At 36.4% G+C, this 24,651-nt stretch overlaps 1 protein-coding gene across 4 annotated transcripts in view; it reads left to right on the forward strand.

Annotated features, from left to right (window-relative positions):
- Window positions 1-20,520, forward strand: part of TIPAR (TCDD inducible poly(ADP-ribose) polymerase) — a 33,390-nt gene extending 12,870 nt beyond the window's left edge. For all 4 annotated transcript variants that reach the window (XM_011752778.3, XM_071091131.1, XM_011752779.3 and 1 more), the window contains 4 exons: window positions 7,867-8,035; window positions 9,987-10,147; window positions 17,493-17,771; window positions 18,453-20,520. In XM_011752778.3, coding sequence (XP_011751080.2) covers window positions 7,867-8,035; window positions 9,987-10,147; window positions 17,493-17,771; window positions 18,453-18,900 — 1,057 coding nt within the window. In that variant the 3' untranslated portion in view covers window positions 18,901-20,520. The remainder of the gene's footprint in view (window positions 1-7,866; window positions 8,036-9,986; window positions 10,148-17,492; window positions 17,772-18,452) is intronic.
- Window positions 20,521-24,651: the final 4,131 nt, after the last annotated feature.

Consider the following 24,651-nt stretch of genomic DNA (forward strand, 5'->3'; position numbering starts at 1 on the left):
AAGGACCTTTGCTTGCTTGCTTTCTGACATTTGGATTATCCAGATGCTGGCGGACATCAGAAGCATTATGTAAAGTGTTTTACAAATTTGTTACTCAGAAATAATTTCGACTCTCTTAACTGATAAAATTGAATCTATCACAGAAACTTGGCTTTGTAGAATCCAACTCCCTCAGAAAAAGTTACCAATTTAAGACTATGTTGAAAGGTTTTGTTATAGCTTATAAAACCTAGACAATAAAAAGACTCTTTGTCTTTTCTATAGGAAGTCTTTTTCTCCAGCAATTTGTTTAAAGAACTATCAGAGTGATGAATTCTCTGTATATAGTTTGCTTGTATGCATTCAAATCTCTAGTCTCCTGAAAGCTGTTTACTCATCTCTGGGTTATTAGCATCAAATACATAGTAAGTCACCAACGAATATATTTCTGATTCTTTCATTGATCAGTTAGTTCATCTGGACTAATTGGGGAAAAAGCCAAAGCTAAATAATAGAAAATTCTGAATAAAAACCTTTTTATGGGAATCATTTGTAATTTAAAAGTCAAAGCAGAAATAAATTAAGCTAATGGTTTATATCTTACTAGGCATTATTAGAACATATTTTTATGATAACTATAACTAGTATTTATGTGTAAATGAGTGCTGAATTGAGATATTTGAAAGCAACTTATTTTTAAGTAATTTTATCATTTACATATAGTATTATATTTATGTAGAAAAAAATTATAAACACATCTATTTTATTCCTTTTTAAGGGATGTCAAATTCTATATTCAAAAAATTGAATTAACCACTATTTGTGCCTCGAATACATGGGAGACATTTTTTATTGTTTACTTTGAGATTAGATAGAAACCTTTCAGTTTTAAAAATATTTTTCTTAACAGAGGGGATAGCTACTCTTCTTTATAAAAATCAGTGATTGCATAATATAAGGTAGCATAAGGCATGCTACCAACTTTTAAAAACTAACCTGTGCCTTCTATCCCAGCTGTTCTTACAAAAATTAAGTTTCACTTTCTCATCAGGCCATGGTTGAGAAGTCTGTCTCACTTATAGTGCCTTCTGTGATCTTAGGACATGTGACTGAACTTGAATAAAAGTTAAGACTGTATGAGATTTCTGGTACCTTCATGGTGCAAAATTTAGTCCCACACTACCATAAATAGATGGCAATGAGATCTTCTGGTCTTATAAGTGTAATTTTTATTTATGAAAGATTTTAGACTTATCCACATTTTATTGGAAAGTCTTTTTGTGTTCTTTGCTTTGATCTGTAGTTTTGTAATAGAAAACAAACAACAAAAAAAGCCAGCATAACAATATTTTAGTAGGTTCTTTTCCTTAAGTAGATATTGTAATTTGCTTTTAGTGGTTGCGTTGGGGCCGGTGGACTTCATTGTGTGGTATTATTTATTAGGGGTTTAGCAAACATCTAGATGTATGCAAATGACCATGTCTTAGTATCAGTCTGTTTTGAGAATAAGCTGTGTTATGTTTGTTTAGTTCTCTGCATGCTTTTGGAGAATGTATAATTAAAAAGTTTAAAAACAGATTATCTTTTTTCATTTAGGAAACTTACCTGCCTCTCTTCTATATCTTATCCTTTCTTTTTCATTTCACTGGGTTCACTTCTAGAATGACTTTTAAGACTACAGATGTCTAACAATTTATGAATCAGACATGAGGTTTGGCACACAGATAAATGTGATTTTAGACAGCATCCTTCCCACTAACTTGCTGCCTTCTTGGAAGCAGGAATTTCCAAGATGTCTCAGGAGGTACCAAGGGAGCAGCAACATAGAATTTTGCCTCATGATCACTTCTTCAAGAACTGATCCCGAGAAATACATTGTATCTTAAGGTGGGGAACACTTTTACCTACCCAAAAATCTTTTGAGGTATTTAGATAAATCCATGATCTGAGTTTTATGTTAATAGTTTTACAGTGTCATAGTGTGGTAATTAAGTATAGAATTTTAAATTCTGAGGCTGGGTGCAGTGGCTTACACCTGTAATCTTAACATTTTGGAAGGCTGAGGCAGAAGGATTGCTTGAGACCAGCCCGGGCAACACGGCAAAACCCCGTCTCTACAGAAAAATACAAAAATTACCCGAGTGTGGTGGAGCGTGCCTATAGTCACAGCTACTGGGGATGCTGAGGTGGGAGGGTAGTTTAAGCAAGGGAGTTCAAGGTGGCAGTGAGCCTAGATGGCACTATTGCACTCTGGCCTAGGTGACAGAAGGAGACCCTATCTCCAAAAAAAAAGGGAAAGAAAAATTTAACCTCTGGTGAGTATTAAAAGATGTTGCTTTGGATATAAGCATTTATGAATAAGTTTTATTGCCGCCCCCCACAACAGTCCTCTGCTACTTATTTGAGGCAGTGTTAGCAAAAATCTTAATTAGCGACAGAATAAATGACAGTTTTGCTTCTAAAGAAGCAAATTACAAATACATAGTTTTCTGAACTTTAATAATGACACTGTTTTCACGAAATGTGTTGGTATTGTGTATGCCATGGCTTTGATTCTCATTACCTTGTAAAATACTTGAAGGGATATAAGCTTCCAGATATTCCTGCATTGCTAAATGAGTCCTGGAAATATCAAAGCCAGGTATCAAAAGCCAGCTATGTTTTGTTCGCCTGTGAAATTCTTTAGCAGCGGCAAACATATCCCATTTGTCATGCCTGTCTCAAGCCAGTAGCAGAACCTCAGTACTCTCCACATTGCATTTAATCTTTATCCTTCTATCATTATGACACTCCGTTTTGGGAGGTATTTTCACTTTACATCATAATAATAAAAGGGCACTACTAGTTGTATATGGTGAGTCTAGCTGATTAAGGTATGTGTTAATTAGTTTGAGGTCACAGGCTTATCCTTGTAGAAACCAGTTAACTCTTACAGGCAGGAAGCCACGGTTCTGAAGTCTTACCGATCTGGTTAAAACTGTGCAGAGTAGGGTTCAGAAAACTTTGTATTTAATCAACCTATGCCAAAGTCTGAGTTCTATGTTTTATTTCTATCACCTTGCCACTTAAACCTGCTGTATGTCTTGTAATTTGTCTCATTAATAGCACCGTTATCCAACCACCCAGATCAGAAACATGGGACACATCCTACTCTCATTTCACTCTCTTCTGCCCCACATGTAATTATCCTTTATGCAGTTAAATTCTAACTCTTAAATACTTCAAATCATTCCTACATTGCCTCCTTAGTCCTCTTTCATTGTATGTCTCATGTGCAGTTCTAATAACTAGAGATGATTGTTCATAGAATAATATTGATAAATATCCTAATATTTAGCAGGTGAATGGTTTTCTCTATCAACTGCCAAAAATAAATAAGTAAATCATTCTTCTATACCACTACAATTGGAATGACCTTTATAAAGACAAGTCTGGACTTTGTTGAAAATTCACTGGTGTTTCCTACTGCCCATAGAATCAAGACCTAACAACTTAACACAGTAAACAAAGCTCTTCATTATCTGGCCCAAGCCAACTTATCCAGTCCAGTTTTATCCCTTATTTCTCATAGATACATATACTCTAACCTCCCACATGAACTGGGTGTGCCTCTTGCACACTATTCTTGTGTGCCTTGTTTGGTTAGCTTCTACACATGGAGTCACTCTGCATGTGGTGTCCTGCCTCCCATTGTTTGCCTGGTAGCTGGACCTTGCTCACATTTTATCCACTCTGGGACAACTCCCTTGACCACCTTTCTTGACACCTTTCCCAGCAGAGGTAGGCCATCTGCTTCTGACCACCTTTTTGCCACATTTCCCACTATGCCACAGGGTTTCCTTTCCCCACTCGATTGGTGCTCTGTGTCATTTTGCCTTTTTCATTTCTTTATGGCCAAAGCAGAGCCCAGTACCAAATTAATGTGTCTACTTTAAGTTACTTTGCTTTTTTTTGGTCTCATTTTCTTCTTGGTTATAAACACTTTATAAATAGATAAACTGCCTAAAATGGTTACACTCTTTACTGAGCTCCCAAATGCATAAACCCAAGAGCTATTTATCTGAGAAAGAAGTTGTGTTCTTACTATTTTCTATTTCATTTAGCATCTTTTTCTTTTTTAGTTTTGGTTTGCATTCCAACTCTGTTTATTATTCATGTCATAGGTCCTTTTTACTTTCTCTTCAGGATCTTAAATACTAAGATATTAGTATACTTGTTAAAGAAATGTGTGTGGCATACTTTCTGACTTAGTGCGGGTGTTGGTGCTCTGTGCATTGGTAATGTGTGTCGGAAAATGTTGGCTTAATTGGTATGTGTAGATATTTGTTGAATAAGAGGAGAACCATTGTTACAAAGCATCTAAATTATGAGAATGGGCGTCCTTTTCAGCATTTTAAATTAGTGTTGTATATGGATTCTTATAGTGGGATGTGTGGTGGTGTGTTGGTGAGACATGCAAAAACAGAATTGTTAATATTTCAGCGGTTCAATTTAATTCTTTCCTTAATAGCAAAAATCAGCAGTCTGTTCACAAGGTTTTGTTTTTTTCTGGTTCATGATAGGGCTGTATCTTAGATAAAAGAATACTGATGGATTTAGCCATGTGATACAAATAGCAAGATATAAATCCTCCTGTGGAGTGGCTATCACTCATACTCTTTTTTGGCCATCCCTCAGAGATGCCTTTAGGCCAGATGGAGTTTTCATCCACAAGGATTGTTGCACGTTGCTTTTACAAAGACACCCTCAATCTCTAGCACTGGCTCTCTTGCTCAGTTTCCAACATCCTGTAATTACTGCCTTGATTCTAACTTATCTGCTCAATACTTCAAATTCCTAACCTTATATCTTAAGGCTCTGACACCCTGGACTTAAGCACCCTCAGTTCGTTGCCTGAAGTCTCTCACATCGCTTGTTTTATCCCCTTATAGGAATTTACAGGTTCCCATTTCCTCATCTCTCAGATACCCCTGTTTAGAACGTCTCCTTTTCCAGCTACTTATACCAATCCTGTCTCCACTTGTCTTTTAAGAAGCAAAGTGCTTGGAGACCTCTTTTTCCTTGTTCTTACACACAGCTCTTTACTTACTAGTGATATTTCCTGTTATTTAAACTGCTCCTAAGATTCTTTTTCTTGCAGAAAGCTATCTTGGATTGATAAAGTAAAACCTCTTAATTTTACTGACCTGTATCCATTACTGGATGCCAATAACCACCTCCTCTTCCATATTGCTGCATGTTTATTCTTTGTCTCTTATTTCCTGAATGTACTTGCCACTGATGAATTTAGACAGGCAGACGTACTGCTTCTTTGGCTACATTTTGTTAGTTATTCCTCTCTTAACATTCCTAGAAGACAGGGACTACATCTGTTTAATTCTTTGTGTATTGCCCAGTAGAGCCCACCATCGCGATTATCACATATAGATGACTCGTAACTGCTTTCTGATAATAGGAAACAATAGTTTGGTAAAGAAGAATGTGGTGGCTGTTGAACATTTGGCATCCATATTGCACATATTTATGCTGATGCAGATTATGGAGAAAAAAACCTCTTGGCTTTAGATTTTTAAAGCATTCACTGTTTAAGGGAGAGCAGGTGGTAAAATTAATCTCACAAAAAGATAATTTAATGTTTTTCAAATTTGTGATTTTGTCTCTGTCAAGTTTAGAAAAAGCATTGAAAATCAAATAGAGCTATAACAGTACTTTGATATATCAATCCAAAGAACAGTTGATTATAGTAAATTAGGATTTGTCGTAGAAACTTCGTAATGCCCAAAGGACTGACATGCACGAGAATGTAGCAAAAGCTGCAGTTGTAGATGTCTTTCTCATGCAAATCATTATCTATGAAGTCTCAGTAATACAGGCTTAAACAGAAATTGCTAGAGTGATGTCCAGGATAAAATCTGACACTAAACAGCAAAAAGCATTGGCTGTTTATATTATAATGCATGTTAACATAATGACTGCTGTTCTAAGAACTCCTTAAAGGAAATACTGAGGATTTGTGACTCATAATTGGGAACAGTTGCTGGGCGATAAGCTTAAAGCAGGAAAAATATGTTTAGAAACTTGAAACAGTCTTAACAGGGAGAAAGTTTTTTATCTCACTTCCCAATCATAACATCAGATTCTCCTGAAGTTAATGAAAATTGCTTAAGGCAACTTGATATGACGTTTAATTTAGGCATAGGAGTTCCAGTTTTCAGGACTTTTTTGTTTTTTTGTTTTGTATTGTCTGTCTGTTTCACTTTTTAGGATTTCCCAGAAACATTTTTCTGTTTGAATTAAATATTCCTATTTACCATAAATCATTTTAAAACAGTGGCCAAATATTATTTTAAACTACGTTATATTGTCTTATTTCATGCTTAATTAAAACTATATGTTGTTTTTGAGACCACATCCAACTAGTTAGTCCTCTTACTAAGCAAGAAGTTTGGGGTTTATTGGCAACATCTTTAGGAATTTTAAAGGAGTATACTGCTTTTTATAAGTTCCATACTTTTTGGCATCATCGGTTATATGATTGAGTGTTTTTTTCAGTGTAGAACCTGATTCAGAAATTGTGAACATTGGGATGGAGAATGGCAAGTATTTGCATAATCAGTTTTTCAAATATTTGACTGCAGAATCTTTTGTGCACAGAATACCTGTTAATAGTTTTTGAAACAAGTATTCCAAGAGCAGATTTTGGAAAATGTGCTAGCTAACAAAACCCATAGATCAATTTTTTTTTTAGACAGAGTTTCACTCTTTTTGCCCAGGCTGGAGTGCAATGGCACAACTGTAGATCAACTTTAATATCCTTTTCAAAATCCTAATTTACAGCAAGGAAATAAGTTAATTATTGGGAAAATCTGTCTCAGCAACTAGACTTCACATGTACTTTCTGAATGCCACTAGATCTAGAGTATTTCTTGTGTTGTAGACATCCATTTAGAAATCTGTGGTAGACTATGCTACAATATCTATGCTGTTACCATATATTTAATTTTTTATATTATAGTAACTTTCAAACATACACAAGATAAAAGAAAGAAGAATACAATGACCATTATGCCAGTTATTTGAAATAATGGTTCAAATGTTTCCAACTGTAATGAAGTTCCATAAAAGAGGAAACACAAATGTTTTTATTGGTCTACCTTTTATAAATTATTAAATGAGTCTGATTCATATAGTGGGACTTCCCTCCAGCAGTATGGAGACATTTGTAAAGTAATGATTCAGCAGCAGTAGACCAGATAATAAGATGACCAAAATATTCTCAAAGCTAAACCTCATAATAATCCAAACTATTTTTTTTCTTCATGTTTTGCCAACATTTTTCAGCCCACCGGATAAAAGATAATATTGATGTTGGGTGGATTAGTACTGGCTTTATCTGGATTCATTTTATTTTTCCCTTCTTTTATTGTCTTTGATCAGGCAATACTGTGTATTCCTATATTGGCAAGTAAACGGATGGCCTCTGAAAAAAAGGTCAAGCTTCAAGAGAAATTTTCTTTTGTCTATGTTTAGTTTCTACATAGCTTCATAGTAAAACTGACTCCCTGATTGGCTGAGGCCAGCCCACCGTAGAGTGGAGGGTGGGCTTATTTTGATTGGGTTAGGCCAGTGGTTCTTTGGGGTTAAATCAATCTTACTGTAATTCCATGGCCTAGAAATTTTGGTCTTGATTAGAAAGGGCATGTAGGAAATGGATGCTGTGGAAACAACCAGCAATAAATATGCTTTTACTCCAAGTAAAGCAAGTTTAGAAAATTCTACCGACAGGCTATGCTGTATATTTTTAATGTCCAATGAGATTTTTGGATATTTTTGTTTTACAAACGTATTAACAGGTTTTTGGTGTTTGTTTGTTTGTTTGTTTTTTAGAGGACAAGAATTTTGGGCAGATTTGAATGCCATGAATGTGTATGAAACAACTGAATTTGACCAACTACGAAGGCTGTCCACACCACCCTCTAGCAATGTCAACTCTATTTACCACACAGTCTGGAAATTCTTCTGTAGGGACCACTTTGGATGGAGAGAGTATCCTGAGGTATTTACAGGTTCTTTGTTAACAAGTACATTTTTCAAATTTATTTATTTTTTCTTCCTCTATTCTTTTATTCTTTCTTTACAACAATGACTAGGCAGAAGTATGCATATAATCAAACAGCTTATGAGTGTCAATGATACAAGAAAACTTTTCTCTTTTTCTTAAAATGTATTTCTTTCCATTAATTTGAAATCCAAAGATAACATACCACTATTATCAGATAAATAAAATGCTTTCCACAGAATCTTACATTATAGAGATGAAATACTTTGACCTGTTGCGACCTATGGAGTAATTTTCACGAGATGAGAATTGGTATAACTTTTGATTATATCTGGCTCCTGGGCTTATGGAGATTGGATCAAGTGTTACACTTAGCATTTTAGAAGCCCAATGGAAACAATCGCTCATGTCTCTGGAAGAAGTACTTGGAAATGTTTATTGAGCTGTGGTCAGATAAATCAGTTATTTACAATTTTCTCCTATGTGCACTTGCATCCTTAGTCTGAGACAGTGATAATAGCCCTTCAGTCTCAAAGCAAGGTTTTAAAATGATGATGGTTTACTTTGCTTCTGAATGACAATTGTGAGTCGTTTAAACATCCTCAGATGGACTTTAGAGGTTAATTTCACATTCCAAAGATCTGACTTTTTCAATTTAAGTTCATTTCCAGCATTACAAAAGGGGGGAACAACTTACCTACCTTACTTTTATTTTTAAAGACAATAGCAAAAGAAGAAAACCTAGTATGTTAATTATTGTAAAACACAATATTAAATTAAGTAAGCTTAAGTAATCACTAGTATCTGCCTTCCAAAGAGAATACAAGGCTGTTTAAAATGTACTCTCAGAATACGGCCGGGTGTGGTGGCTCACACCTGTAATCCCACCACTTTGGGAGGCCGAGGCGGGTGGATCACGAGGTCAGGAAATCGAGACCATCCTGGCTAATATGGTGAAACCCCATCTCCACTAAAAATACAAAAAATTAGCTGGGCGTGGTGGCTGGTGGCTGTAGTCCCAGCTACTTGGGAGGCTGAGGCAGGAGAATGGCATGAACCTGGGAGGCAGGGATTGCAGTGAGCCGAGATCGCGCCACTGCACTCTAGCCTGGGCAACAGAGCGAGACTCCATCTCAAAAAAAAAAAAAAAAGTACTCTCAGAATACTTGGTAATCACTAGTCATCTACCTTCCAAATAGAATACAAGGCTGTTTAAAAGGTACTCTCAGAATACTCAGACTGTTCCTGTGTTTTTCCTCTGAGAAGTTTTTTGGGTTTAGAACTTGAACTTTATATACCACCACCTTTTCAAATTTATTTATTTATTTATTTATTTATTTATTTATTTATTTATTTTGAGATAGGCTCTTGCTCTGTTGCCCAGTTGGAGTACAGTGGCACAATCATAGCTCACTATAATCTTGAACTCCTGAGCTCAAACAGTGCTCCTGCCTCAGCCTCCCAAATAGCTGGGACGACAGGTGCATGCTACCATACTCAACTAATTTTTATTTTTTTATTTTTTGTGGAGACAGGATCTTGCCATGTTGCCCAGTCTGGTGTTGAACTCCTGACCTCAAACAGTCCTCCTTCCTCTGCCTCCCAAAGTGTTGGGAGTGGCTCACAGGCCTCTCACAGGCGTGAGCCACTGGGACTGGCCAACATCACTATCTTTAGTTCCTGTTTTGAAAACTCCCTTAAGAAATATGAACGAAAACTCTCTATAATATTATTAAGGCTCAAAATAAAATAAAATAGTTCCCTGGGCCCTACATACTTGGAAGGAAAAAAAAAAATCTTAGCATATAAAGGAAGTTAATTAGACTCACTGTACTTTATTGAAATTCCTGTGAGGTTAACTTTTGCCTTTGGTTAAATTTTCATTTTTAACCATGATTATTAACTTTCCTCTTTTTTTTTTTGTTATCTTCTGTTTTCTCCTCCATAGTCTGTCATTCGATTGATTGAAGAAGCCAACTCTCGGGGTCTGAAAGAGGTTCGATTTATGATGTGGAATAACCACTACATCCTCCACAATTCATTCTTCAGGAGAGAAATAAAAAGGAGACCCCTCTTCCGCTCCTGTTTTATACTGCTTCCATATTTACAGTAAGTGTTGAGTATAAAGTCTCAATTTTACTTTCATTTTATGTAAATGCACTCCTGAATACTAGAGAGAAAAAATACCTTAAATTAAGAGTCTACCTTGGTTAGTACCCCTAGAATGTGAAATTTCAGATTATTCTTTGGATTTTAATTCTTCAATAAATGGAGTGCAAATAAGCTACAATAAACCCAGTTACACTAAAAGAATGAGTATCTTACTGGATTTTTTAGAGTTAACGTTTTTCCACAACTAAATATTGTTGTGTCTGGAATGAGGCACAGAACTTGCATTCACCTCCTTCATGGAAGATTTTTTCCTTCCATGAAACTACTTTCAAGATGAGACCCTTCTGTGTTACAGGACAACTTAGCCAAACTTCCAGGTTAAGTGAGGAGAGTCCTACAAGGTGATTTCTTGATTTCCTTTTACTTGAGTGAATTTGAATGGGAAAAATTCATCTTTTCAAATAAGGTACACTCTCATTTGCTAGGTAAGCCACCTCTTCTTGTGATACTCACTAAAATTACTTGTCATACTGAGAATACAGCTTTCTTAATATAAGGTTAGGACTGAACTCACCCTTCTGAATTGTAGGTGAGCTTTTCTTCCATTTTTCCAAGCGTCGTTTCTTCCTTTCGTCTTCAGACAACCCAGTGGCACATCTTTATAGATACCAAAAGGTGAGGCACATTACCATTTGCATGCCCACCTTTGAAAATTAGTATCTCTAGGGAAATCATTATCTACCCTAGTCAGATATACTATTTTTAGAGATGGATTTTGAAAATGATATAGGTTTACTTGGTTTTATGAACTTTAGAGGTCTAGCATAATGGTTGTTTTTTTGTGCTGATCTTTGAGGTAAAGATACCATTTTTATATTCCTACTGTTTTTATTCTAGCTCAAACTGTTTTCCCTAAGTTGTTATGACAGAATCTTAGTGATTCTAATCCTGTGATTGATTGCAAGGGGAACAGTAAAAACAAAATACAAATAAAAATTCCTGAAATGATCAATATCCAAAATAAATTTGTAGTAAGACTTATTTTAGAAATATATATTGAATTGGGTTAAGTGTGTTCTTTCTTCTAAGTGCCAGTTTGAAAAATTTTACCTTGTAGGGTTTCTTAAAAAATTAGAACTAGTAAAAATGCCATTTCTGTGATTTTACTAGCACAGCTGGAGATAGTGTCAGTGTCCAATAGTTAAGAATATATTGTCCTCCTGGTGAGATAGTAGAACTCATTAGTGAGACCAGCAGCTTGGCATGCTGAGCCAATCAAGGAAGATACAACTTCTGTGTGAGGTTAAGAATGCAAGTTCTGCATTGTTGGAAAGTTTTAGTGAATGGTGAAAATGCATCTGTTTTGATCTCAAAATAAGTAATTATGGAATATGCCCTCCTTTTTTATTTATTTTTTTTTTGAAACTTAGGCTTGTTTTGTAAAAGTATGAACTATAAAGATAAGCAGCAATACAATTAATGCCACAAATATACCTTCATTATACAGGCATATCTTGTTTTACGGTGCTTCGCTGTATTGTACTTCACAGATCATTGCGTTTTTTACAAATCAAAGGTCTGTGGCAGCCCTAGGTCAAGCAAGTATGTTAGTGCTATATTTTCAACAGCATGTGCTCATTTTGTGCCTCTGAATCACATTTTGGATATTCTTGGGATATTTCAACTTTTCATTACTATTGTATCTGTTATGTTGATCTGACCAGTGATCTTTACGTTACAGTTGTTTTGGGGTGCCTAGAACAGCACCCACATAAAACAGCAAAGTGTTCAAGTGATAGGAAGAGTTATACATCTCTAACTTTAAGTCAAAAGCCAGAAATGATTAAGCTTAGTGGGGAAGGCATGTCGAAAGCTGAGATAAACCAAAAGCTAGGCCTCTTATGCCTTAACATTAGCCAAGTTGTGAATACAAAGGAAAAGTTCTTGAAGGAAATTAAAAGTGCTACTCTAGTAAGCACACAAATTATGAGAAAGTAAAACAGCCTTCTTGCTAATATAGAGAAAGTTTTAGTGGTCTGGATAAAAGATCAAACCAGCCACAACATTCCCTTAAGTCAAAGCCTAATCCAGAGTAAAGCCATAACTTTTTTCAGTTCTTTCAAGGCCGAGAGAGGTGAGGAAGCTGCAGAAGAAAAGTTTAAACCTAGCAGAGGTTCGTTCATGAGGTTTAAGAGCCCATCTCTGCAACATAAAAGTACAAGGTGAAGCAGGGAGTGTTGATGTAGAAGCTGTAGCACGTTATCCAGAAATCTAGCTGATATCATTGATGACGGTGGCTAAACTAAACAAGAGATTTTCCATGTAGACAAAACAAACTTATATTAGAAGAAGATGCCATCTAGGACGTCATAGAGAGATGTCGATGCTTGGCTTTAAAGGACAGGCCTGACTCTCTTGTCAAAGGCTAATGCAGCTGGTGACTTTAAGTTGAAGCCTAAGGCCCTTAAGAATTATGCTAAATCTACTCTGCCTGTGTTCTATAAATGGAAAAACAAAGCCTGGATGACAGCACATCTGTTTATAGCATGGTTTACTGAATATTTTAAGCCCACTATTGAGACCTGCTCAAGAAAAAAAGATTTCTTTCCAACTATTACTGCTCATTGACAATGTACCTGGTTACCCAAGAGCTCTAATGGAGATGTACGGGAGATTAGTGTTTTCATGCCTGCTATACAACATCCATTCTGCAGCCCACTTATCAAGGAGTCATTCTGACTTTCAAGACCTCCTATTTTAACAGTATATTTTGTAAGGCTATAGCTGCCATACGTAGTGATTCCTTTAATGGATCTGGGCAAAGTAAATTGGAAAACTTTTGGGAAGGATTTACCATTTTAGATGCCATTAAGAACATTGTGATTCATGGGAGGGGGTCAACATACCAACATTAACAGAAATTTGGAAGTTTATTTCAGCTCACCTGGATGATTTTGAAGGGTTCAAGACTTCAGTGGAGGAAGTCACTGCACATGTGGTGGCAATAACAAGAGAAGTAGAATTAGAAGTGTAGCCTGAAGATGTGACTGAATTGCTACTATGTCGTGATAAAACTTGGATGCGTGAGGAGTTGCTTCTTTTGGATGAGCAAAGAAAGTGGTTTCTTGATATTGAATCTACCGGTGAAGATGCTGTAAAGATTTTTGAAATAATAAAGGGTTTAGAATATTACATCAACTTAGTTGATAAAGCAACAAAGTTTGGGAGGATTTACTACAATTTTGAAAGAAGTTCTGTGGGTAAAATGCTTTCAAATGGTACTGCATGCAATAGAGAAATCTTTCATGAAATGAAGGGTCAATTGATGTGGCAAATTTCCTTGTCTTGTTTTAATAAATTTCCACTGCCACCTCAACCTTCAGCAACCACCACCCTGATTAGTCAGGCCATCATCAAGGCAAGACCCTCCCACCAGTAAAATTACTACCACTCACCAAAGGCTCAGATGATTGTTAAAATAAAGTATTTTAAAAGTAAGGTATAAATATTCTTTTTTTTAAAGAACTAATGCTATTATGTACTGAATAGACTGTGATATAGTGTAAACATAACTTTTATATGCACTGGGATACTAAAAAATTGTGTTACTCTATTGCAATATTTGCTTTATTGCAGTGGTCTGGAATAGAACCCTCAATATCTACTAGGTAGTAATATATTCATAATATAGGCTTACAGGAGAACAAAAATAGTTACTCTCTATTTTCTTTTTTCTTTTAAAAATTTTCTATTTTAATCTTTCTGTCTAAAACTGATAATCAGATATAAAGTAAGAGATCAGCAAATCAAAGAAATATTAGGTAGATAAACTTTAATGAGAAAAGAGCAGAGAAATAGCCAGTCTACCAGGGTGGGATGGGTAAATGCAGTGATCCTATCTACCCTAGAACGTGGGGCTGAAGGACCTAGTAGGGAGAAAGATGAGGGGAATTGGTTCCAAAAAGCATATTTTAGAAGTAGATTCCAGAGGCTATGATCTTAGCCAGGGAGAAAGTTTCTTTTTTAAGTGGTTTTTGTTTTGTTAAATCTTTAAAACTTTTTTAGAGACAGAATTTCCTCTGTCGCCCAGGGTGGAGTGCAGTGGTATGATCATCATAGCTCACTGTAACCTTGAACCCTTGGGTTCAAGTGATCCTGCTGCTTTAGCCTGCGAAGTAGCTGGGACTTACAGGTAGATGCTGCCATCATCCCCAGCTAATTTTTTCTTTTTTTTCTTTGGTAGAGACAAGATCTCACTATGTTGCTGAGGCTGGTCTTGAACTCCTGTCCTCAAGCAGTCCTCCTGCCTCAGCCTCCCAAGTAGCTGGGATTACAGGCATGATGTTTTGTTTTTAAGTGTTTTTAAATGCAAAGGGTCAAAAAAAAAAAAAACCAACAAAAAAACATAGGTGTTAAAGAGGCCACAATTCTCAGGGAATCAGTGTCTAAGAGTGGAAGGAGTGGGGTAGGAGGTTGACTTAATGAATTTTCTACAAATTCAGCTGTTTTTAAAAGGTTTCTCTTGCTTTTTAATGGGGCTGATAAACAGGAGTTTATTCTTTAATAATCTTAGAATACTTGAATTGAGACTGCATAAGCAAACAAAGCTTAGAGGTTTGGGGGTTCAGTGCTTTCAGCTGAAAGAACATTTGTCCCATGCAGTCACCTCATGGTCATGAGAATGCCTGGCACAGTTTCTTTAATACCCCCCTCAAAAGGATAAAATGAATTAATTTGTATTTCATCGCTGAAATTGATTTAGTAAACATCTTTCAAAATGGTAAGGGGAAGGAGGGAGATAATAAAAGGTGACTTTGGATTCTGAAAGCTCATTCTTCAGAGATCCTTGTGTAGAAGCTCAATTCCCTTTGACTTTGCCTCTCTAGAGAAGGCTAGTGTCAGTCTGTGAAACATGCAGTATGTCTTTGGAATACCCATGAGGTGAATACAAACTCATCATTCTCAGAAAATAAAGGCACATTTGCAATTGCTTGAAATACATTTTTTAACCCGTGGCAACTAGAGTGTTGAAGCCCATCAGACAGATGTGTATATGCATTTTTATGTTTTAGGCAAGTTAGGATGTTGGCTTGTTACAAGTAAGCATTTATGGGTTGGAATGGATGTTAAGCATATACATAGTCCAGTTTAATATGTTAGAATGGATAGGATTTATCTCCGCTCATCTTCAAGCATATGTTAGTAATAACAGACCTCCATCCCCCCCCCAAAAAAGAAAAAGCTGTATTTGAAGCTTTCATTTTATGGAACGGGTCCATAGTAGTGATATCAGAAAGAAAAGGCACAGAATCTCTTCTGTTGTCACAGCTAGGTTTGCTGTACAGGCTGACAGTCTGAAACCTCTAGGGAAGAGTGTTCGCAGAGAATCTTACCTTTCTCCTTCAAACCAGAAGACTGTGTTGGTAACTTCAACCCCTGATAATAATAGAAAACCTGGTGGGCTGGGGACTTACCCTTTTGTTTGCAAAGCTGGATAGAGGGAAGAGCTATTAAATAAAAATAAGGGGCTTATATTCTTTGCTTCCCTGCCATTCCTCCAGAATAGTGATGGTTTTTTAAGGAGTTACAGATATTTGAGAATCTGATTAAAGCAGTGAGGCCTCTCTTCAGGAAAGTGTACCAGTGAAAAATGTACCATTGTACCAGAAAAATGTATCAGTACTGAGGATCCAAAGGAATCTGTGTGGGCTCTGAGAAAATGCTGCAGAGGACAAGAACTGTTGTGCCTTTCGTTGTGAAGGTTGGATAAACCAGCAGCACTTTAAATCTGTCCCTGTACTTCAAAGCACCTCGGAGATTCAGTAAGCCCTGGATCCACCCATCCAGGACTCTCTGTCTCACCAAGAGACTTTGAGGCACATTAAATTAAAGGCACAGTCACTTGTAGAAGGTGAGGGTTAGAGATGGCAGTCATGCTTCTGTAACTTTTAGCTTCTTGAAAGTCATCTCTTAAAAGACTGTGTGTTGATGATGATAATGTGGTGGTGGTGGTGTCAGGCAAAACTAGGTTGGAATCCTAGTATCCTGTTGATCACTTTCTAGCCTTGTTTTTAAGAAAGAAAAAAATATAAATTGTGAAACATATGGGACTGAAAAGAGTATGAGATTAGAAACTATCTAGATGGGCCTGGCCTAGATTCAAATTCTGTCTTTGCTCTTTGCCAGCTATACTTGGGCAAATTATTTAATCTCTCTAAACCTCAGTTTCTTCATTTGAAAAGTGGGGATAACCAAGTCATCTTACAGAGTTATTGTGACAATTAGTGACATTGTATGTAAAAATGACTGGCACATAGTATTAACTGGCTATGATTATGATGAGAGAGATGGTCAGCTATGCTCTTTGCAGATGAGACACACAAAGCTGTAGTCTCTGTGTCACAAAGCTCTTACGAAAATTTCAGTTTCCTAATCCATTTTGGCACACATTACTTCCTTGTGACCAGTATGTGCCAATGAGTGTTATAGCACCTGGCCCTGAACTAGGTCTCAGGGTCAGGATTTCCTCGCTCTCTACTTCTTCTCTTTTTCTCCGTTTCAAAAATGGCCAAGAAATATGATTTAAATTTAAGCATTTAACTAGGCAGGAATAAGTAACTTACCAAAGCTGCTGCTTATCTAAAATCATTGTTCAAAATAAAGACATGAATTTAAAGGCTCACAGATATGCATTCTGGTGTCTAGAGTTTATAGTGATTAGCTCCCTCTTAAGCACACTCAAAGCTGTAAAAGTTGAATAGTATTGGTGGTTTTGTTTCTATATGTGATCTTGGAAAATGAAGTAAATGTCAAATATTTATCAGCATTCAGGTCCTGTTCCATAATTTTTGTTTGTTTTTATACAGAAATTAAAGTAGCTTTTTTTTTCTCCCTATAAGCTCCCTCCTTGCTTCATGCCTTACTTTGTCTCCCACCCACACATCCTTTGGTAATGAAATCTTTTCTGCTTAGTATCAGCACATTTGGAAGAAAACATATAACAAAGTTTCTTTAGCTATAGGTAATAAAGAGGAGTCTAAGATTCAAAAGTAAAGGTATTTGTGAATTGGCTCTTGCTTGTTTGCCTTGTAGCTATACATTCCAGAATTTTCTCCACAGGAAGGAGGCCCAGAGAAGGCTAATAATAGGTTATTCATGTACAGGCAATGTTTGCTGTAAGACTTTTTTTTTTAAATTAAATAGATAGCATTTTTTATTTTTTAAATAAGCACTTAAGCTATACAGATTATAATATTAAGTAGACACTGATATAGAGCACTATAATGTGAGGCGTACTTACTTCTTAATGTTTTACATTGATGTTTCTTCCTCTCCATTTTAGGACACTTGGTGGGGTTCCCACACAAGCTCCTCCACCTCTTGAAGCAACTTCCTCATCACAAATCATCTGCCCAGATGGGGTCACTTCAGCAAACTTCTACCCTGAAACTTGGGTTTATATGCATCCATCTCAGGACTTCATCCAAGTGCCTGTTTCTGCAGAGGATAAAAGTTATCGGATCATTTACAATCTTTTTCATAAGACTGTGCCTGAGTTTAAATACAGAATTTTGCAGATATTGAGAGTCCAAAACCAGTTTCTTTGGGAGAAATATAAAAGGTGAGTCAGATGTATGAAGTTCAAGAGAGCTTTATTGTAGCTAATGTCAAATGAGGAACATAATAGTAAACATTTGCACAGCATTTATGTTCGTATTTTCTGTGTATTAACTGACATATAATCCTCATAACAGCCATAAGTAGGATTATTACAGTTTACATTTTACAGAGAAGAAGAAACTGAGTCACAGAAAGCTTACTTGCTGCAGGTCATGCAGCTATTATGATACGGTGCTGGAATTTGAACCCAGGCAGTCTGGCACCAGAGGCCTTGCTCTTAATCACTTTACTGTGGTGCCTCTCAAGTCAACAAACTAATGTAGTACAAAGGGAAGGAATACATTTAGATTTCAGGAATCTCAGAATCTAAGAGACCCTCAGATTGGAGGAATTAGGCAAGGAGGGCATCCGGAGGAAGGAAAACATATGAGAACTCTTAATAGATTTAAGATGAAAGAGAAAGCAAGTGAATGATTGGTGGAGAAAGAAGGAAAAGGGCTTTTCTACAGTGGAAAGATAAGTTTCCACTTTTAATGGGATCTTTGATGGCATTTTGCCCTTGATAACTAGTTTAATATTTCCTACTCATTAAAACCATAAAGAGAAGTTTATGACTACATCATGCCTGTTAAATTGACCTGTATTTCATCCTTCTGAATTTCCTGTCTGTTCTTTCCATTAGGAAAAAGGAATATATGAACAGGAAAATGTTTGGCCGTGACAGGATAATAAATGAGAGACATTTATTTCATGGAACATCCCAGGATGTGGTAGATGGAATCTGCAAACACAACTTTGACCCTCGAGTCTGTGGAAAGCATGCTACAATGTTTGGACAAGGCAGTTATTTTGCAAAGAAGGCAAGCTACTCTCATAACTTTTCTAAGAAGTCCTCCAAAGGAGTCCATTTCATGTTTCTGGCCAAAGTGCTGACGGGCAGATACACAATGGGCAGTCATGGCATGAGAAGGCCCCCTCCAGTCAATCCTGGCAGTGTCACCAGTGACCTTTATGACTCTTGTGTGGATAATTTCTTTGAGCCTCAGATTTTTGTCATTTTTAATGATGACCAGAGTTACCCTTATTTTGTTATCCAATATGAAGAAGTCAGTAACACTGTTTCCATTTGAAAAATCTTGATACTGCTAAATTATTTGATATGAACTCAATCCAGCATTTGTAGCAGGTTTTGAATGGGTGGGACTGGGTGGGGAACAGCATTGGACATTAATAGGGCACTTTTCAGACCCATTTTTTAAAGTGCTAGAAAATGTTTTTTTTTAAAAAAAAATACAAGTTTTAAAATGACCACTTACTCTTTAATTATATACTAATTATTAGTGTACTCAGTGTGGAAAAGACTACAGATTACACACTCTTTTCATTCACACTTGTACATATAGACAGCAATGTTATTAGGAGCATTAAATTGAAAAACTGAACAGCCTAATTTAAATGTGGCTTGGGCCTGATAGAAGTTTGACCAAATGGAATGGAGGCTGTGAGCCATGTGAGGATTCTATTTATTTATTTACATTTGATAAAACTTGCAGGAACTAGTACTACCATGCATATTCCCTGTCCAAAGCATCACTGCTTTGGTATAAGTTCATGAAATTCTGGTGGGTAGAAAGAAATTTTTATTTCTATCGGTAGTACTAAAATGTATCAGCCAACCAGAGAACATCAGTGACTTTAACTTCTGCAGAGTTTGCCCCAGAATTCAGAGTTCTGTTTAGAGGAAGTTAAAACAACAAAAAACCATTTGAAAAATGTTTGTCACCAGCAAAATTTTTCACTAACTAGTGATATGAAATGTGATTTTTGTGTTGTTAAACTTCAACTTTGGAAAACTCAGTCTCTTTCACTATCATCCATTCCAATTTGAAGGAGTTGGACAGCTAATTCGGTTAAAGGCAGTCTTCAGGATTAGAAGTATGACTTTCTTTTGGGGTTCTAGACTTCGCTTGTGACTGAAAGTTTTAGAAAAAGGAAGTACATCTACAGCCGAATTGCTAAGGTTATTACTGTGTTTTGCACAAAGTATATTAGCAAAAGTATTTGCTGGAATTATTGGTAGATGGCAGTTCCACTCCTACACCTGCTTTGTCAGATAGAGCTGGGTTCCCTGGCTGACTACCTTACTTAAACACTACTTAATAGAAACACAAACTTGGAAATTGTGCCGGTGGCCCAGCTGGAGCACAGTGTTTGGTGAATATGCTGTTTCCTCAGTTCAGAGAGGTAGCAACTAGGTATACTCCTTATAAAAAGCAAATACCTGGATTTACAAAAGTGAAAGTAGTTGTTCACAAAAGGATTCACCATGGAATTCTTTCAGTTACCAAGCTCTCCTGGTATGTTTGTGGTTATATCATTTACACAAAACTTTTCAGGAACTTGTATTGTTTAAGCAAGATGTATCTGTACTGATGTCTCAGTGAATCAGTCTGTTTATTAAGCACTTATCAGGGCTTCCACACAGTTATTTATTTTGCCCTAGTTAATCCTGTTGTTTGCTGCCATTGGCATGAAATGGCCAACTGTGGCTGTTACAGTTCTTTCATTCAATTATAACTTGTAAACCAGTGACTCCTAATCTTTTTCAAGTTAAGACACCTTACCATTGCTTATTTGGTTTTATGAGACTTGTTCCTTTTTTTCTCCCTAAGGAAAAAGAAAGCTTTATGACATATTTATTTTTTTAATAAAACTAAGCAAAAATAAAACTTATGGTAATTCTTTAAAAATTTGTTGTGTTTTGGTTCCATTTAAGATCACTGGATTAATACATAGTTGGTGATCTGTAAACATTGATTGGTTGGTTAAATGTATGATTGAGTGACTGAATGAACAGACCTAACCAGAACTTGCAGCTTAAACTTTTCTGCAGTGGGAATATGCAGAAAGTACATTATCTAGCAGTCCACTATCATTCACAAGAGAAGAGTCAATATTTTATTTTGCAGGTAATACTTGGAGAAAATGGACAAGTTTTTGTTTGTTTGTTTGTTTGTTTTGAGACAGAGTCTCGCTCTGTCACGAGGCTGGAGTGCAGTGGTGCGATCTTGGCTCACTGCAACTCCACCTCCCAGGCTCAAGAGATTCTCCTGCCTCAGCCTCATGAGTAGCTGTGATTAAGGCAACCGCCTCTATGCCTGGCTAATTTTTTTTTTTTTTTTTTTTTTTTTTTTTTTTTTTTTTTTAGTAGAGACAGGGTTTCATCATGTTGGCCCAACTCCTGACCCTCAGGTGATCTGCCCACCTTGGCCTCCCAAAGTGCTGGGATTACAGGTGTGAGTCACTGCACCCGGCCTCGAAAACTTTTTGAGCATCAACATGATACTGAAAGACAATGCTCATTGAAACATATCAGATTCTGGATTTTCAGATTAGGAATGTTCAACTGGGAAATACACAAATACTTAAAAACCTGAAATCCGAAACACTTCTAGTCCCAAGTGTTTCCTGTAAGGGAAACTCAATCTGTATCAGCAGACAGCTGCAGAGAAAAACATAAGCAGGTTGTCCCCTTCACTGGGTGTGAAGGAAATATAAAAAGGAATTGTATCGCCAGGCATAGTGGTTCATGCCTATAATCCCATAATTTTTTTTTTATTATACTTTAAGTTCTAGGGTACGTGTACAAAATGTGCAGGTTTGTTACGTATGTATACATGTTTTGGAGGCTGAGGCAGGCGGATTGCTTGAGGCGGATTGCAGGAGTTTGAGACCAGCCTGGGCAGCATGGCAAAACCCTGTCTCTACAAAAATAGAGAAATTAGCCGAGTGCAGTGATGTGTGCCTGTGGTCCCAGCTACTCAGGAGGCTGAGGCTTGAGCCCAGGATGCAGAGGTGCAGTGAGCCAAGATTGACTAAATAGAAACCCAATACCATACTGTCAGTTTAAATGAGAGGTTTTTTCCTCCTTCATTTAAGGAAAATAAGATTACTGCAAATGTTTCTAGATTTCCTTAGTTTGAATCTAACAGTCAAAACACATTTTAGAAAATCCTACATAGTACTTTTCTAGAATCTAATCCATACTACATATGTTGTTGCTATTACCGTGTGGTTTAAAAAAAATAACTTAAGCTCTTCTATTGTAACTAAACTATACAGCCTTGAACAAATCACGTAACCTTCCACATGGTTAATTTTCTCATTTTTCTCGTCTTTGACTTTTTAAAATGACTATAAATGATGAGACTGTCTAACTTTAAAACCCTACATTGCAAATTTTTTTTGTAAAGTGCTATACAAACAACTTACAGCATGTACTTACAAATTAAAAGCCAGATACATTTTCCATTAAAAGATAGTTTTAAAAACAGTCCCATCTAGTTTATTGATTTAAGTACTCTTATTACAGCCAGGTTGAAGAAATTAAACTACTTTTTACCTTCTTTAACTTTCTAATCTTAGTTACTTGTAAGTTATTGTTATATAAAGAAAAAGATGCTATTGAAAGGTTTCATCAGCATTAATTAGTTGGTCTTATTTTATTGCTTGACTCACTTCTTCACATGTCTTTTGGAAGACTTAACTCCAGTATAGAACTGTCAGATGGCAGCTCTTTTGAAGCTTTAATCTTACATGAATGGAAGTATTTGTGTGGTAGAAGTGTTTCATGAACACTTGCCAAATTCTTCAAGCTAGAGGAGCAGTGCCCAGCCATTTAAAATATGTCATTCTCATCGATTATCATAGTAATTATTAATTGCCTAATGATTTATAAAATGCAGAATGACCAAAAGCTACCAGGAATTCAATGATTTTTTTTTTTAATCAAACTTGGATTACTCATCACAAATGTATATATCTAAGTTTGATATGCAGGATATACTTAGTCTGTAGACATATTTGATGCTTAAATGGATTAACGGTTCCTTATGATAATTCCCATATGCTGCTGGTGTTCATGGTTAACAGGCTAGAACCACTGGGCTAGACTATTTATTAATGTTTCAATAATTTCCTTTTATAACTAGGTGCATGTCCTTAATTATATCCAACCTTAAAATAGCCTTAAATCAGAGAGCTAATAGGTTCAACCCAGTTCAAGAGCCTCTAACCCTTTTAATGCTTAGCAAGTCTTAGGTGCCGAATTGTCTATTTGGTGGGCCTCATGTTAGATACATCAGAGCTGCTCTTCAAAGTGTATCACAGTGTATTGAGGATCTTATTTAACAGATCTGAGTCGCAAGAGTACACTAAACAGGTGCTACACAGCACAAGATAATATAGTACTCTTCAATAAGAATAAGAAATTATTGTGCAACCATCAGTTTATAAATTGTTTTTTGAACAGCAGTGATAGATTTGGGGCATTAGACAAAGGTCTTACTTGAAGGTCGTGCATTTTATAGTATTTTGGTCAAGAGTTAAGTCATAGTTTCTAAACTGGGTGTAATTAACTATTCCCTGTAGGAGTAGCAATCATGAGTCTAATTAGCATTAGTCTCAGTGATCTAAGCTAATTGAACCCAGTATATATAAGCATTAGTTCCAACCACTCATAAATGCAGCTGGATTTCTAAATGCCAGTTTCTATCCATTACTATAGATTTATGACTATATTTTCTAAGCTACAAGTTTGTAGTCTTATTTATAATTGTTGATAACATAGGCACATACAAGTCAGTGCTAGACAAGAGTGGGAATGCAGATTTTGTGAGTCATTGCTAGGGGAACTCAATTTTGTGATAAATTAGTGTCATTTACTTATCACAAAGCAATGGCTTAGTCACAAGCCTGCCCAAGAAAGTTATTTGCACAATTTGAGTATGTGGCTTGTGGGCTGAGATAAAGAATGTAAAGCAGAAGAGTGCCTGGCTCTTGATATACAATCAAATTTTAATGAGTGGTAGTAAGAATAGCAGTAGTAGCAGCAGCAGAAGGAATAGTAAGTACTGTGGTAGGCCGAATAACGGCCCACAAAAGTGTCGAAGTCCTAATCCCAAGAACCTGTCAATATGTAACCTTATATGGCAAAAAAAGCACTATTGATTAGGAATCCCGACTCCTGAGGTAGGTTATCTTCTAGTGAGCCTAGTGTAATCACAAGGGTCCTTATAAGGAGACAAGTCAGAGATGGAAAGATGCTCTGCACTGCTGACTTTGAAGATGGAGGTTGACACCATGAGCCAAGGAATGCAGATGGCCTTTAGGAGCTAGAAAACATAAGAAAACACCTTCTTCCCTAGAGCTTCCAGAATTAATGCAGCCCTGCCAACACCTTGATTTTGGGACTCTGACTTCCAGAACTGTAAGTAGAAATTTGTGTTGTAACTGTAAGTATAAATTTGTGTTGTTTAAAGTTGCTAAGTTGTAATTTGTAATAGCTGCAATAGAAAACTAATATAAATAGTAAAAATAATAGTAATGATATTGGAGAATCATCAGAGAACTGTTCCAATATGAATTAATAATTAAAACGAGCTCTACAAATGTGAGAAATTCACGAAGCCTGTGGAAAGTGTTAAAAGTTGTGTGAAATTCCAAGAGAGTAGACTACCAGTGGCTTTCCAAAAGTGGTACATCTACATGCTGAAGACAAACCCCATTTAAAGTAAGATTTCTTCAAAGGAGCAGTTAAATACTGAATAATGGCAAGCACTACAGTTAGTCAGACAGCCCAGTAAAACAGATCTCTTGTGGAAGATGGGGGAGAATGCAAATTGGTTAGTGAAAAAGATGTAGGATGAAAAATCTTAGCATTGAGATTGTCTAATAGTAAATTTACTTTGCAGATTCAAGCGTCCTTTAGGTGCTTTTACCTGGGGAAGAGAAACAAGCTAGTTTGAAAGTTATTAACTAGCTCAGAGCCCAGGAAATTCCTTTCTCCAGGATATAAAATAGCTTTCTTAAGCTTAGCAAGG

Source organism: Macaca nemestrina, chromosome 2 (genome assembly GCF_043159975.1).
Source record: "Macaca nemestrina isolate mMacNem1 chromosome 2, mMacNem.hap1, whole genome shotgun sequence".
Taxonomy (NCBI): Eukaryota; Metazoa; Chordata; class Mammalia; order Primates; family Cercopithecidae; genus Macaca; species Macaca nemestrina.